The sequence below is a fragment of the Dendrobates tinctorius genome, unplaced genomic scaffold (genome assembly GCF_039654945.1).
Source record: "Dendrobates tinctorius isolate UK_male_01 unplaced genomic scaffold, ASM3965494v1 ptg000019l, whole genome shotgun sequence".
NCBI lineage: Eukaryota > Metazoa > Chordata > Amphibia > Anura > Dendrobatidae > Dendrobates > Dendrobates tinctorius.
In genome coordinates, this window is record NW_027361687.1 from 653,838 (window position 1) to 667,751 (window position 13,914).

General features: G+C 42.2%; 1 protein-coding gene across 2 annotated transcripts in view; it reads left to right on the top strand.

The window, feature by feature from the left end:
• The window catches only part of INO80 (INO80 complex ATPase subunit), a 145,133-nt gene that overhangs the window by 109,399 nt on the left and 21,820 nt on the right, over positions 1-13,914 (top strand). For both annotated transcript variants that reach the window (XM_073566672.1, XM_073566671.1), the window contains 5 exons: positions 8,107-8,234; positions 9,124-9,218; positions 10,077-10,149; positions 11,804-11,962; positions 12,143-12,245. In XM_073566672.1, the coding sequence (XP_073422773.1) occupies positions 8,107-8,234; positions 9,124-9,218; positions 10,077-10,149; positions 11,804-11,962; positions 12,143-12,245 (558 nt within the window). The remainder of the gene's footprint in view (positions 1-8,106; positions 8,235-9,123; positions 9,219-10,076; positions 10,150-11,803; positions 11,963-12,142; positions 12,246-13,914) is intronic.

A 13,914-nucleotide genomic window follows, 5' to 3' on the forward strand; every position in this document is an offset into this window, starting at 1 on the left:
TTGTATCTTCTAGTCTCCAGCAACATTGGTGCAGGCATCTACCATATAATTGTCTTATTCTGTCTGTCTGTCTGTAATGGAAATCCCGCCTCGCTGATTGGTCGCGGCCTAACTGCCGCGACCAATCAGCGACAGTTGCTTAGTCCTCGCGGCAACACGGCCGCATCGCTTATTGTACAGGCACATTACTGCTGTGAATGGCATCACTGCTGCGTTGCTCATTACACGGGCACAGTCCTGTACATATTCTGGAGTACAATACATTAAGTAACAGCAGAACAGTGACTGCAGCTCTGGGTGTAACTGGAGTACAATACATTAGGTAACAGCAGAACAGTGACTGCAGCTCTGGGTGTAACTGGAGTACAATACATTAAGTAACAGCAGAACAGTGACTGTAGCTCTGGGTGTAACTGGAGTACAATACATTAGGTAACAGCAGAACAGTGACTGCAGCTCTGGGTGTAACTGGAGTACAATACATTAGGTAAGATCTGAACAGTGACCGCAGCTCTGGGTGTACCAGGAGTACATTAAGTAACAGCAGAACACTGACTGCAGCTCTTGGTGTAACAGGAGTACATTAAGTAACAGCAGAACAGTGACTGCAGCTCTGGGTGTAACTTGCATACAATACATTAAGTAACAGCAGAACAGTGACTGCAGCTCTGGGTGTAACAGGAGTACAATACATTAGGTAAGATCTGAACAGTGACAGCAGCTCTGGGTGTAACAGAAGTATAATACATTAGGTAAGAGCAGAAAGGTGACTGCAGCTCTGGGTGTAACTGGAGTACAATACATTAGGTAACAGCAGAACAGTGACTGCAGCTCTGGGTGTAACTGGACTACAATACATTAGGTAAGATCTGAACAGTGACTGCAGCTCTGGCTGTAACAGGAGTATAATACATTAGGTAAGAGCAGAACGGTGACTGCAGCTCTGGGTGTAACTGGACTACAATACATTAGGTAAGAGCAGAACAGTGACTGCAGCTCTGGGTGTAACTGGACTACAATGCATTAGGTAAAAGCAGAACAGTGACTGCAGCTCTGGGTGTGATAGGAGTACATTGGGTAACAGTAGAACAATGACTGCAGCTCTGGGTGTAACAGAAGTATAATACATTAGGTAAGAGCAGAACGGTGACTGCAGCTCTGGGTGTAACTGGAGTACAATACATTAGGTAACAGCAGAACAGTGACTGCAGCTCTGGGTGTAACTGGACTACAATACATTAGGTAAGATCTGAACAGTGACTGCAGCTCTGGCTGTAACAGGAGTATAATACATTAGGTAAGAGCAGAACGGTGACTGCAGCTCTGGGTGTAACTGGACTACAATACATTAGGTAACAGCAGAACAGTGACTGCAGCTCTGGGTGTAACTGGAGTACATTGGGTAACAGCAGAACAATGAATGCAGCTCTGGGTGTAACTTGCGTACAATACATTATGTAAGAGCAGAACAGTGACTGCAGCTCTGGGTGTAACAGGAGTATAATACATTAGGTAAGAGCAGAACAGTGACTGCAGCTCTGGGTGTAACAGGAGTATAATACATTAGGTAAGAGCAGAACGGTGACTGTAGCTCTGGGTGTAGCTGGACTACAATACATTAGGTAAAAGAAGAACAGTGACTGCAGCTCTGGGAGTAACTAGAGTACAATACATTAGATAACAGCAGAACAGTAACTGCAGCTCTGCCTGTAACTGGAGTACAATACTTTAGGTAACAGCAAAACAGTGACAGCAGCTCCGGGTGTAACAGGAGTATAATACACTAGATGGTGGCCCGATTCTATCGCATCGGGTATTCTAGAGTCTCTGTTAAAATAAAAAATAGTTATAAAAATAGTTATATACTCACCTTCCGACGGCCCCTGGACTCTGTCCCACTTCTCACCACGCTCTTCCGGTCCCAGTAATGCTTAGCGAGGAGGGCTGGAGATGACGTCACTCTCGCGAGAGCACGACGTCATCAGCGGTGTTTCGCGCAAAGCATTACTGGGATCGGAAGATGCTGGGAGCGTGGTGAGAGGAGAGAAAGAGAAGAGTCCGGGGGCCGTTGGGAGGTGAGTATATCACTATTTTTTATTTTAACAGAGACTCTAGAATACCCGATTTGATAGAATCGGGCCACCATCTAGTAATATATAATAGTCTTTATCAACATGGTTTAAGCATAGTATCTTCTAGTCTCCAACATCATGGATGGTGCAGGCATAGTATCTTCTTGTCTCCAGCATCATGGGTGCAGGCATAGTATCTTCTTGTCTCCAGCATCATGGGTGCAGGCATAGTATCTTCTTGTCTCCAGAATCATGGGTGCAGGCATAGTATCTTCTAGTCTCCAGCATCATGGGTGCAGGCAGTGTCTTCTAGTCTCCGGCATCATGGGTGCAGGCATAGTATCTTCTAGTCTCCGGCATCATGGGTGCAGGCATAGTATCTTCTAGTCTCCGGCATCATGGGTGCAGGCATAGTATCTTCTAGTCTCCGGCATCATGGGTGCAGGCATAGTATCTTCTGGTCTCCAGCATCATGATGGGTGCAGAAATACTATCTTCTAGTCTCCAGAATCATGGGTGCAGGCATAGTATCTTCTGGTCTCCAGTATCATGGGTGCAGGCAGTGTCTTCTAGTCTCCGGCATCATGGGTGCAGGCATAGTATCTTCTAGTCTCCAGCATCATGGGTGCAGGCAGTGTCTTCTAGTCTCCAGCATCATGGGTGCAGGCATAGTATCTTCTGGTCTCCAGCATCATGGGTGCAGGCATGCTATATTCTAGTCTCCAGCATCATGGGTGCAGGCATAGTATCTTCTAGTCTCCGGCATCATGGGTGCAGGCATACTATCTTCTAGTCTTCAGCATCATGGGTGCAGGCATAGTATCTTCTGGTCTCCAGAATCATGGGTGCAGGCATAGTATCTTCTAGTCTCCGGCATCATGGGTGCAGGCATACTATCTTCTAGTCTCCAGCATCATGGGTGCAGGCATAGTATCTTCTGGTCTCCAGCATCATGGGTGCAGGCATACTATCTTCTAGTCTCCGGCATCATGGGTGCAGGCATACTATCTTCTAGTCTCCAGCATCATGGGTGCAGGCATAGTATCTTCTGGTCTCCAGCATCATGGGTGCAGGCAGTGTCTTCTAGTCTCCGGCATCATGGGTGCAGGCATAGTATCTTCTAGTCTCCGGCATCATGGGTGCAGGCATAGTATCTTCTGGTCTCCAGCATCATGGGTGCAGGCATACTATCTTCTAGTCTCCAGAATCATGGGTGCAGGCATAGTATCTTCTGGTCTCCAGCTTCATGGGTGCATGCATACGATCTTCTAGTCTCCAGAATCATGGGTGCAGGCATAGTATCTTCTGGTCTCCAGCATCATGGATGCAGGCATACTATCTTCTAGTCTCCAGCATCATGGGTGCAGGCATAGCATCTTCTAGTCTCCAGCATTGTGGGTGCAGCCATAGAATCTTCTGGTGTGCATCATCATTGGTGCGGGCATAGTATATTATAATCTCCAGCATTATGGGTGCAGGCATAGTATCTTCTAGTCTCCAGCATCTTGGATACAGGCATAATATTTTCTAGTCTCCAGCATTGTGGGTGCAGGCATAGTATCTTCTAGTCTCCAGCATCATGAGTACAGGCATAGCATCTTCTAGTCTCCGGCTTCTTGAATGCAGACATATTTTCTATTCTCCATCTTCATGGGTGCAGCCATAGTATCTTCTGGTCTCCAACATCATTGGTGCATCCACACCCAATGAGCCCACATATAATTTTGCCTCCCTCAAACCTCAAAAAACAGATTGCGATATGCATCATGGAATCATTTTCTTTACTTGTCACATTACGCCCTATGAGGGATTGTCTTGTGCTGTTCACCTCTGCATTGGGAGGTGAGCGATGCTAATGGTGTTGTGTCTGTGCACACATCCCTCCAGGTATATGCAATCATCATGTATTGTCCACCTCTACTACAAAACAGCTAATGATGAACCCTCCACAATTCTATACTTTATGTGTAGCCAGTATAGACAATCCAGGAAGAAATACTTACAACAATGTTAGAAACACAATGATAACTATCTACATGCGATATCTGTAATACCAACCAAATAAAGAGGCATCAATTACCGACTATCAGTAAGTGTGGACCCTAAACTCATCACTAAACTTTTATTTGGCCAAAATGAAAGTACATCACACTTGTTTAGATGGTGGTGCTCGTGTCAAGGGAAGGTGTCCCATATGAAATCAAAGATGGAAAGACCAACGCTGACATACAGTGGGGGAAATAAGTATTTGACCCCTTGCTGATTTTGTAAGTTTGCCCACTGACAAAGACATGAACAGTCTATAATTTTAAGCGTAGGTTAATTTTAACATTGAGAGATAGAATATCAAAAGTAAAATTCAGAAAATCACATTGTATAAATTATATAAATGTATTTACATTTTGCAGTGAGACATAAGTATTTGATCTCTCTGGCAAGCAAAACTTAATACTTGGTGGCAAAACCCTTGTTGGCAAGCCCAGCAGTCAGACGTTTTTGTAGTTGATGATGAGGTTTGCGCATGTCAGAAGGAATTTTGGTCCACTCCTCTTTGCAGATCATCTCTAAATCATTAAGATTTTGAGCCTGTCACTTGGCAACTTGGTGCTTCAACTTCCTCCATAATTTTTCTATAGGATTAAGGTCTCTAGACTGGCTAGGCCACTCCATGACCTTAATATGCTTCTTTTTGAGCCTCTCCTTTGTTGCCTTGGCTGTATGTTTTGGGTCATTATCTTGCTGGAAGACCCAGCCACGACCCATTTTTAATGTCCTGGTGGAGGGAAGAAGGTTGTCACTCAGGATTTTACTGTACATAGCTCCATCCATTCTCCCACTGATGCAGTGAAGCAGTACTGTGGTCTTAGCAGATAAACACCCTCAAAAGATAATGCTTCCACCTCCATGCTTGACAGTGGGGACGGTGTTCTTTGGGTCATAGGCAGCATTTCTCTTCCTCTAAACACGGTGAGTTGAGTTAATGCCAAGTACCTCAATTTTTGTCTCATCTGACCATAGCAGCTTCTCCCAGTCACTCACAGAATCATCCAGGTGTTCATTGGCAAACTTCAGACGGACCTGCACATGTGCCTTCTTGAGCATAGGGACCTTGCGGGCACTGCAGGATTTTAAACCTTTGCGGCATAATGTTTTTCTTGGTGACTGAGGTCCCAACTGCCTTGACATCATTAACAAGTTCCCCTCTGTAGTTTTAGGCTGATCTCTCATCTTCCTCATGATCAAGGATACTTCACGAGGTGAGATTTTGCATGGTGCCCCAGATCAAAGTCAATCATTTCTTTCATTTTCTTACTATTGCATCAACAGCTGTCTCCTTCTCACCCAGCATCTTACTTATTGTTTTACAGCCCATTCCAGCTTTTTGAAGGTCTATGATCTTGGGTCTGACATCCTTATAAAGCTCTTTGGTCTTGCCCATGTTGTAGAGGTTAGAGTCTCACTGATTGAGTCTGTTGACAGAAGTCTTTTATAAAGGTGACTGTGTAAGACAGCTATCTTTAATGCAGGTAACGAGTTGATTGGGAACATCTAACTGGTCTTTACTCCTATTGGTTGGTAGGGGATCAAATCCTTATTTCTCACTGCAAAATGCAAATTTATATAATTTATGCAATGTGATTTTCTGGAGTTTATTTTTGATATTCCATCTCTCAATGTTAAAAGTAATCTACCCTTAAAATTAAAGACTGTTCATGTCTTTGTCAGTGGGCAAACTTACAAAATCAGCAAGGGATCAAATACTTATTTCCCCCACTGTAGTTGGAGAAATTTCAAAGGTTATTCCATGAGTAGCATCGAATATAACAACATCAATGATGCGTTTTGGCTCTAACTGAGCCTTTTTCAGACATAATCCTAAAGCTAAAAAGCATCATTGTTGTAGTATTTGATGCTACTTATAGAATACATTTTTGAAACTTCTTTTACTAGGTGTCAGCCTTTCTACTTTTATTAAACCTATATGGACTCTTTGCTGTCTATTATTAGAATGACCACACATAATAATAAATAATAATAATAATAGTAATCTTTATTTGTATAGCGCCAACATATTCCGCAGCGTTTTACAGTTTAACAGTTTCAAAACACAAGCCATAAGTAACAACGTTAACAATACAATAATTAAAGTAAAATAGAAATAATAGTATAATAGTCTAAAGTATAATATAAATAATACAAATATTAATGCAGCGCTACTGAATCCTGAGTGCGCCTTCATTAGGGTTCCTTCACACACAGTTTGCTGTGAGCCTGCTTGCACTCAACTTCTCTATACATCCACTCGGACCTTGATGACTCCCAGGAGCCACCAATGAAATGTTAACTTCTAGGCACATTGAAAATACAAAATATTTGTACATGTAACCTGCTGTTGGTCTTCTAGTGAGTAATAGTAGTAACAAATAAGTCATGTTAAAACCATCCCTTCCTGTTTTCTTGAGTAGAATTGTCCATCCCGAAGGTGAGTAAATAAAATTAAAGTTTTATGGTTATTGGTTAGAGAAGAGTGTGGGGGCCTGTAGTACTGAGGAGAAGCAGGGTGCTGCTAGTAAAAAAAAACACGAAATAAGGAGAAACAGCGAGATTTACATTATATTAAGATAATACTATGCATAAAAAATAATATATCGCTGGAGAGTGTTGGACTGTTTAAAGGACAGTCGTGTTGAAAACACCAAATTTACAAAGAAGAAAACGACCAGAAAGTCCCAGAAGGATGATATATTTTATTAAGTCATTATAAAAAATAGTTAAAAACCATTACATAAAAATAGGTAATACATATACTGAACAAAAAAGGGGGTTATGCTACCCAGATATGAAGCAAAAAAAATATAGCAAAAATGTGTAAACAAATGGTGAATAAGCAAAATAAATATTGATATAAATAATGAATAATAAACAATATAAAGTGCACAAACACCAAAAAATATATTATAAACCATAAACATAAGTGTAAACCACTACCACAGTAAAACTATATATATCAATATATCGAAATAGTGCATCTGTGTGATAGGGCTAAAAAAGGACACGGTATGTGTCACCGTGAATTAAGGTGTCTACCGACCAGGAAAGGAAAAATGGTGTAAAAATAAAAATAAGTGAAAATACATACAACCTCTCCTGGTCTCCTGGGAAAGCAACCCGGTCCCGACGCGCGTTTCGGCGCTAAGCCTTCATCAGGCTGATGAAGGCTTAGCGCCGAAACGCGCGTCGGGACCGGGTTGCTTTCCCAGGAGACCAGGAGAGGTTGTATGTATTTTCACTTATTTTTATTTTTACACCATTTTTCCTTTCCTGGTCGGTAGACACCTTAATTCACGGTGACACATACCGTGTCCTTTTTTAGCCCTATCACACAGATGCACTATTTCGATATATTGATGTATATAGTTTTACTGTGGTAGTGGTTTACACTTATGTTTATGGTTTATAATATATTTTTTGGTGTTTGTGCACTTTATATTGTTTATTATTCATTATTTATATCAATATTTATTTTGCTTATTCACCATTTGTTTACACATTTTTGCTATATTTTTTTTGCTTCATATCTGGGTAGCATAACCCCCTTTTTTGTTCAGTATATGTATTACCTATTTTTATGTAATGGTTTTTAACTATTTTTTATAATGACTTAATAAAATATATCATCCTTCTGGGACTTTCTGGTCGTTTTCTTCTTTGTAAATTTGCTGCTAGTAAAAGTAGCTTTAGCAAATCAGAAAAGCACCACCCTTTCAGCTATAAGAAGCTGGATGCCCAGAAGGGGAAGAAGAAGAAACTTTTTATTGGGCTATTAATAATAGTTTTGTGAAAATATTGTGATTGATGGCTCAACCCTTTCATAGTTGAAATAATGTTGTAGCGCCACCTAACACCGTGCAGGGATGTAGCTTGGAACTCTTACCTAGTTCCGTGTCATTGAGCCTTATAGTCCTGTAATATGAAGCATTAGCACATACTGTATATTACTGTGACCGTTGCCTTCACTTTGTGTTTATTGCAGACAAGGAGAGTCTCATTACTGACAGTGGAAAGCTGTACGCACTGGATCTGCTGCTTACCCGTCTCAAGTCACAAGGACACAGAGTTCTTATTTACTCTCAGATGACTCGGATGATAGATTTGCTGGAGGTAATGTGTTCTTGGAGAAATCCTATATATAGAATGAGACCTTTGCAATGATAGCGGGCTGCATATCTGCCATGAGTTCCCGGAAGAAATAAAGAAATCGGCATTTCACACCTTGTTATAGTGTAGGGCTTCAGAACACTACCTGACACTCACATGTCCAGGACAAATTTCCAAAAGAACTCATCCCAGCTTCTCGTGGGATTGTGTGTTTCTGCACAGTGGATGACACCACTGCAAAGAGGAAGAAAGACTGTGACCGCAGGTCCAAATCGTGATGTAACGGGATGTGTCATAACATTATTACCACTTTAAGTGTATTATTCATTCAATTATAACCAGTCACTCTTTTTCCCCATCTTTGTTTTAAAGCAGCTGTGACATAATGCAGATTTAAAGGGATTTTCCAGTTTTGGAAATCCTCTTTCCTTTGGGAGCTTTTCTCACCCTCCTCAGGTCCAGCACTGAGTTTCCGCCGCTGATCCTAGTGTCTGTTATCGTCACATTGACAGAGCTGCAGACAATCGGTGAGCTCAGTGGTTGTGCTGATGTAAATCCCACCAAGCTCAGTGATTGGCTGCAGTGCTACTGACTTGATGTGCAGACAATAGCGGACACTGGAGGCTCCGAGCTGGAGGCGGGGAGGGTGAGTAAAGCTCAGTGTGTTTGCAGCTACAGAACAAGAGTTATGGGAAACCAGGGACCCTTTTAAGTTCTTGCATAGTGCGCAGTACTTGTCATAATGCAAAAACTGGGAATATAGATCGTTGGCTTCTGATCCTTGCATTGCCACGTTCATTGCACAGTTTCCCTTTTCATAGACCTGTATTTTGCAGATATTAGAAAGTGAGCTTCGGTGCAGTTGCTGTAACTTAAACATCTCTTGTTGTAGGAGTATATGGTATATAGAAAGCACACATACATGCGATTAGATGGATCTTCCAAGATTTCTGAGAGACGAGACATGGTGGCTGACTTTCAGAGCAGGTAAAGGAAATGGTCATGGCCAGATGTATGTTGGGAAATATATGGTATACATTTCACAATGGTGTTAAAGGGAATCTGAGAGTATCTCAAAATAGGGTCTGAGCCCCTAATTCCGATGATGTTTCACTTACTGGATTGTTTGCTGTAACTTTGAAACAATCACAGTTTTCTCTGCAGCAGATTCTCAGAATGCTGAGCTGTGTATAACCCCGCCCCCACTACTGATGGGCAGCTTTCTGTAAATATTCATTGTACTCATTGAGCTGCCAATCAGTGGTGGGGGCGGGGTTACACAGAACAGGAGGAAACTCCTAGTCCTGTAGTGATAATCTCCTTCTGATAAACCACTGATTTTATTGAAGCAGCAACACACAGCTCAGTAAGTGATTCATCCATGGAATTGGGGTCTCTGTCCCTACGTTTGTGCTGCTGTTGGGTGGGGTAGCAGAAACCTGATGGCAGATTTTCTTTAAAGTCATCTTCTGGAACTCCTATATTTATGTCATACTTAAGGATCAATAGGCCATCAATATGACATCATAGGGGTCTGACGTGCAGTTCCTCCAAACAGTTCAGCTGGTATCTGCTTCGGCAGCAGCAATGTCAATATTGTACAGCGCTCCACCTGAGTGGGAAATAAACTGCAGCACTCAGCAGGGGCCACAAAACAAGGTACAGAGCCGCAGGGGCCACACCACACATTTCTTACATGACACAGCTGCTCAGTGGGGGTGCTAGGTGTTGTATGGATAGGATATCAATGAGTAACTTCTGGATTCAAGTCAGTCTAATTTTAGGAAGATAGTTTATTTCCCATATCCCATAGATTTATGTTATTTATTTTTTTTTCCCAATTAGGACTGACATATTTGTGTTCCTGCTGAGTACTAGAGCCGGGGGCCTGGGTATTAATCTCACTGCTGCTGATACGGTAAGGCTCGGGAAACCTCAATCTAATATATAAAGCTCAAAGTGTGTATGTATGTGTGTGTGTATGTCCGGGATTAGCATCCGCACCGTCGCAGCTACAGCCACAAAATTTGGCACAGTCACACGTCTGGACCCCGAGAGCGTCCTAGACTATGTTGTGAGGCAAAATTTTAAACCCGCGCGTTCCAATTCACCAAACAATTTTGCCCCTATCTACATACTGGGGAAAAAGTGTGTGCGTGTCAAGCCCGGCCCCTCATTATGATGTCATAATGCCCCTATTTGCATACTGGGGAAGCAGTGTGTGCGTAGCAAGCCCCGCCCCTCATTATGATGTCATAATGCCCCTATTTGCATACTGGGGAAGCAGTGTGTGCGTATCAAGCCCCGCCCCTCATTATGATGTCACAATGGTTGCCATGGTGACGCTGATGTCATCATAGGTTGCAAGCCCCGCCGCCGCTCATTATGATGTCATAATGGTTGACTAAGGGATGGAGGATGTGTGATGGGTGTATGGGCACTGGACTATGGGATGGAGGATATATATGACGGGTATATGGGCACGGGACTATGGGATGGCGGATATGTATATGGGCACGGGACTATGGGATGGAGGATGTGTGATGGGTATATGGGTACTGGACTATGGGATGGAGGATATGTATGTCGGGTATATGGGCACGGGACTATGAGATGGCGGATATGTATGATGGGTATATGGGCATGGGACTATGGGATGGAGGATGTGTGATGGGTATATGGGCACGGGACTATGAGATGGCGGATGTGTGATGGGTATATGGGCACTCGACTATGGGATGGAGGATATGTATGATGGGTATATGGGCACGGGACTATGGGATGGCGGATATGTATATGGGCACGGGACTATGGGATGGAGAATATGTATGATGGGTATATGGGCATGGGACTATGAGATGGCGGATGTGTGATGGGTATATGGGCACTCGACTATGGGATGGAGGATATGTATGATGGGTATATGGGCACGGGACTATGGGATGGCGGATATGTATATGGGCACGGGACTATGGGATGGAGAATATGTATGATGGGTATATGGGCATGGGACTATGGGATGGAGGATGTGTGATGGGTATATGGGCACCGGACTATGGGATGGAGGATAATTATAATTTGCTGTAACTAACCACAGTAAAGTTACTATGCCCGGGCAGCGCCGGTCTCTTCAGCTAGTCTGTGATAAAGCTGCTACTCCTGTTTGGATGTTGAAAGGCAACATTTTGCTTGGAGCAGTTTATTTAAAAATGTTGTCCCCAGGTCCACCATTGTGTTTCTGCCGCTGCTCCCAGTGCCTGATATTGGCTGCAGCCAATCGCTGAGCTCAGCGGCTCTAAGCAGGGAGTCCCATCTGCACAGGGAGAGCGGTGAGCTCAGTGCCCATAACATGCTCAGACTTGGATTTTTCAAAAAGAGACAACCCTTTTAAGCCCTAACTATTTTCAGTCCTCTGTATCAATGTACATGTGTTGTTTGCCACCGCCACATGTGGACAAGCATTACTTCCGTTCCAGACTCCAGCATATGACCAACTAACCATCCCCATTGCAAAAAATCACTGCTACCCTAATTCTGGCCATTTTTTCCAACTGTCTGTTGTTCTCGTTCAGGTGATTTTCTACGATAGTGACTGGAACCCAACTGTGGACCAACAGGCCATGGACCGAGCCCACCGTCTTGGTCAGACCAAGCAAGTCACTGTTTACAGATTGATATGTAAAGGCACCATTGAAGAGCGTATACTTCAGAGGGCAAAGGAGAAAAGTGAGGTACGGCACATTGGGTGTCCATTTCTTCAGACTCCTCCATCAACATGTGATCCACAAGGCGGGCATGACCCCTTACGGTCTCTAGTAGTACACGTTGGGTTTTATGCCATATCTGGATTTTTTTATTTCACTTATTGGTTTGTTGCACACTCAGGATTCATGTTTCGTCTTTTGTAACAGATACAGCGAGTTGTGATCTCTGGAGGAAATTTTAAACCGGACACTCTGAAACCAAAGGAAGTAGTCAGCCTGCTTCTGGATGATGAGGAATTGGAAAAGAAATGTAAGCTATTGGATCATTTTTCCGAAACCATTGCAAGAGTCATTTCTACACTTATTTCTCCTACTGGAACATCCAGTATGCTTAGAATAACCACCATTTTAATTTTAATTATTCTTTCCATATATAGTGCATATGAAACTAAGGAATTTTATAGTGTACCATATATATATATATATATATATATATATAGTACACTATAAAATTCCTTAGTTATATATATATATATATATATATATATATATATATATATATATATATATATATATATATATATGCTTGTGTGTGTGTGTGTATATATATATATATGTGTGTGTGTGTGTGTATATATATATATATATATATATATATATATATATATGTTTGTGTGTGTGTGTGTATACATATATATGTGTGTTTGTGTGTGTGTGTGTGTGTGTGTATACATATATATGTGTGTGTGTGTGTATATATATATATGTGTGTGTGTGTATATATATATATATATATATATATGTTTGTGTGTGTGTGTGTGTGTGTGTGTATATATATATCTCTATCGAATTTTAAAAGCACTAACTGTCCTCTCCTATCCCAGTAATAGCAAAATCTGTATTCACAGTAGGCAGATTTTAGCCAGGAGGTTTGAGTTAATGATCAGTGCAGAAGGAGAAAGAATCAGATTTCTCTGATAAGATATATTACGAAGTTTCTTATTTTTATGTGTGCTATTGATTGGTGAAATGAAAATTAAAGTGACGGTGACTCTTATTTTTACCCTTAATTGACTCTTATCCCTCTATCTCGGGATGGGTGGTAAATGTCTGATTTCTGGGATTCACAACTGAGTAGTAAAATGTACTGTTGGTTATCTCAGAGGCTAATTATTGTTTGACAGCAGTAATAGGACTACATATTAGGGACGACTTCTAGGTATGCAGTCATCTCCATTCTGTTCCATAGAGATGCAAGGTATTCTAGAATTTACCATGGCACAGATCTTGATCAGAACATAGACTGTATTCATGTTTCCAGTTTCGTAACAGACAAATATAATAAGTGATACATTGTATCAGATAAGCACAAGGATGCAGGGGAATCCCATTAACTATTATGGGGTTTAGCTGGGTTCTGTTTTTCATAACAAAAGAAAAAGTTTGTATGATGTCAACCATTACTGGCCTGTGTTAAACATGCACGTGCCTGGGTGAACAATAAGCATTGCATTATAGGATATAGCCTATCTCCCCCATCTCACGTGACCCCCCCTACGAACCTATCAATTACAGTAAATGACTGCCCACTCTCCCCAGTCCCACAAGCTCGCTGCCTCGGAGTAATCCTTGATGCTGATCTCTCCTTCAAACCACATATCCAAACCCTTTCCACTTCCTGCCGACTTCAACTCAAAAATATTTCACGTATCCGTTCATTCCTCACCCAAGAATCTGCAAAAACCCTAGTCCATGCCCTCATCATCTCTCGCCTTGACTACTGCAACCTCATGCTCTGCGGCCTCCCCTCAAACACTCTCGCACCCCTCCAATCTATTCTAAACTCTGCTGCCCGGCTAATCCACCTGTCCCCCCGCTATTCCCCAGCTTCTCCCCTCTGTCAATCCCTTCACTGGCTCCCAATTGCCCAGAGACTCCATTACAAAACCCTAACCATGACATACAAAGCCATCCACAAC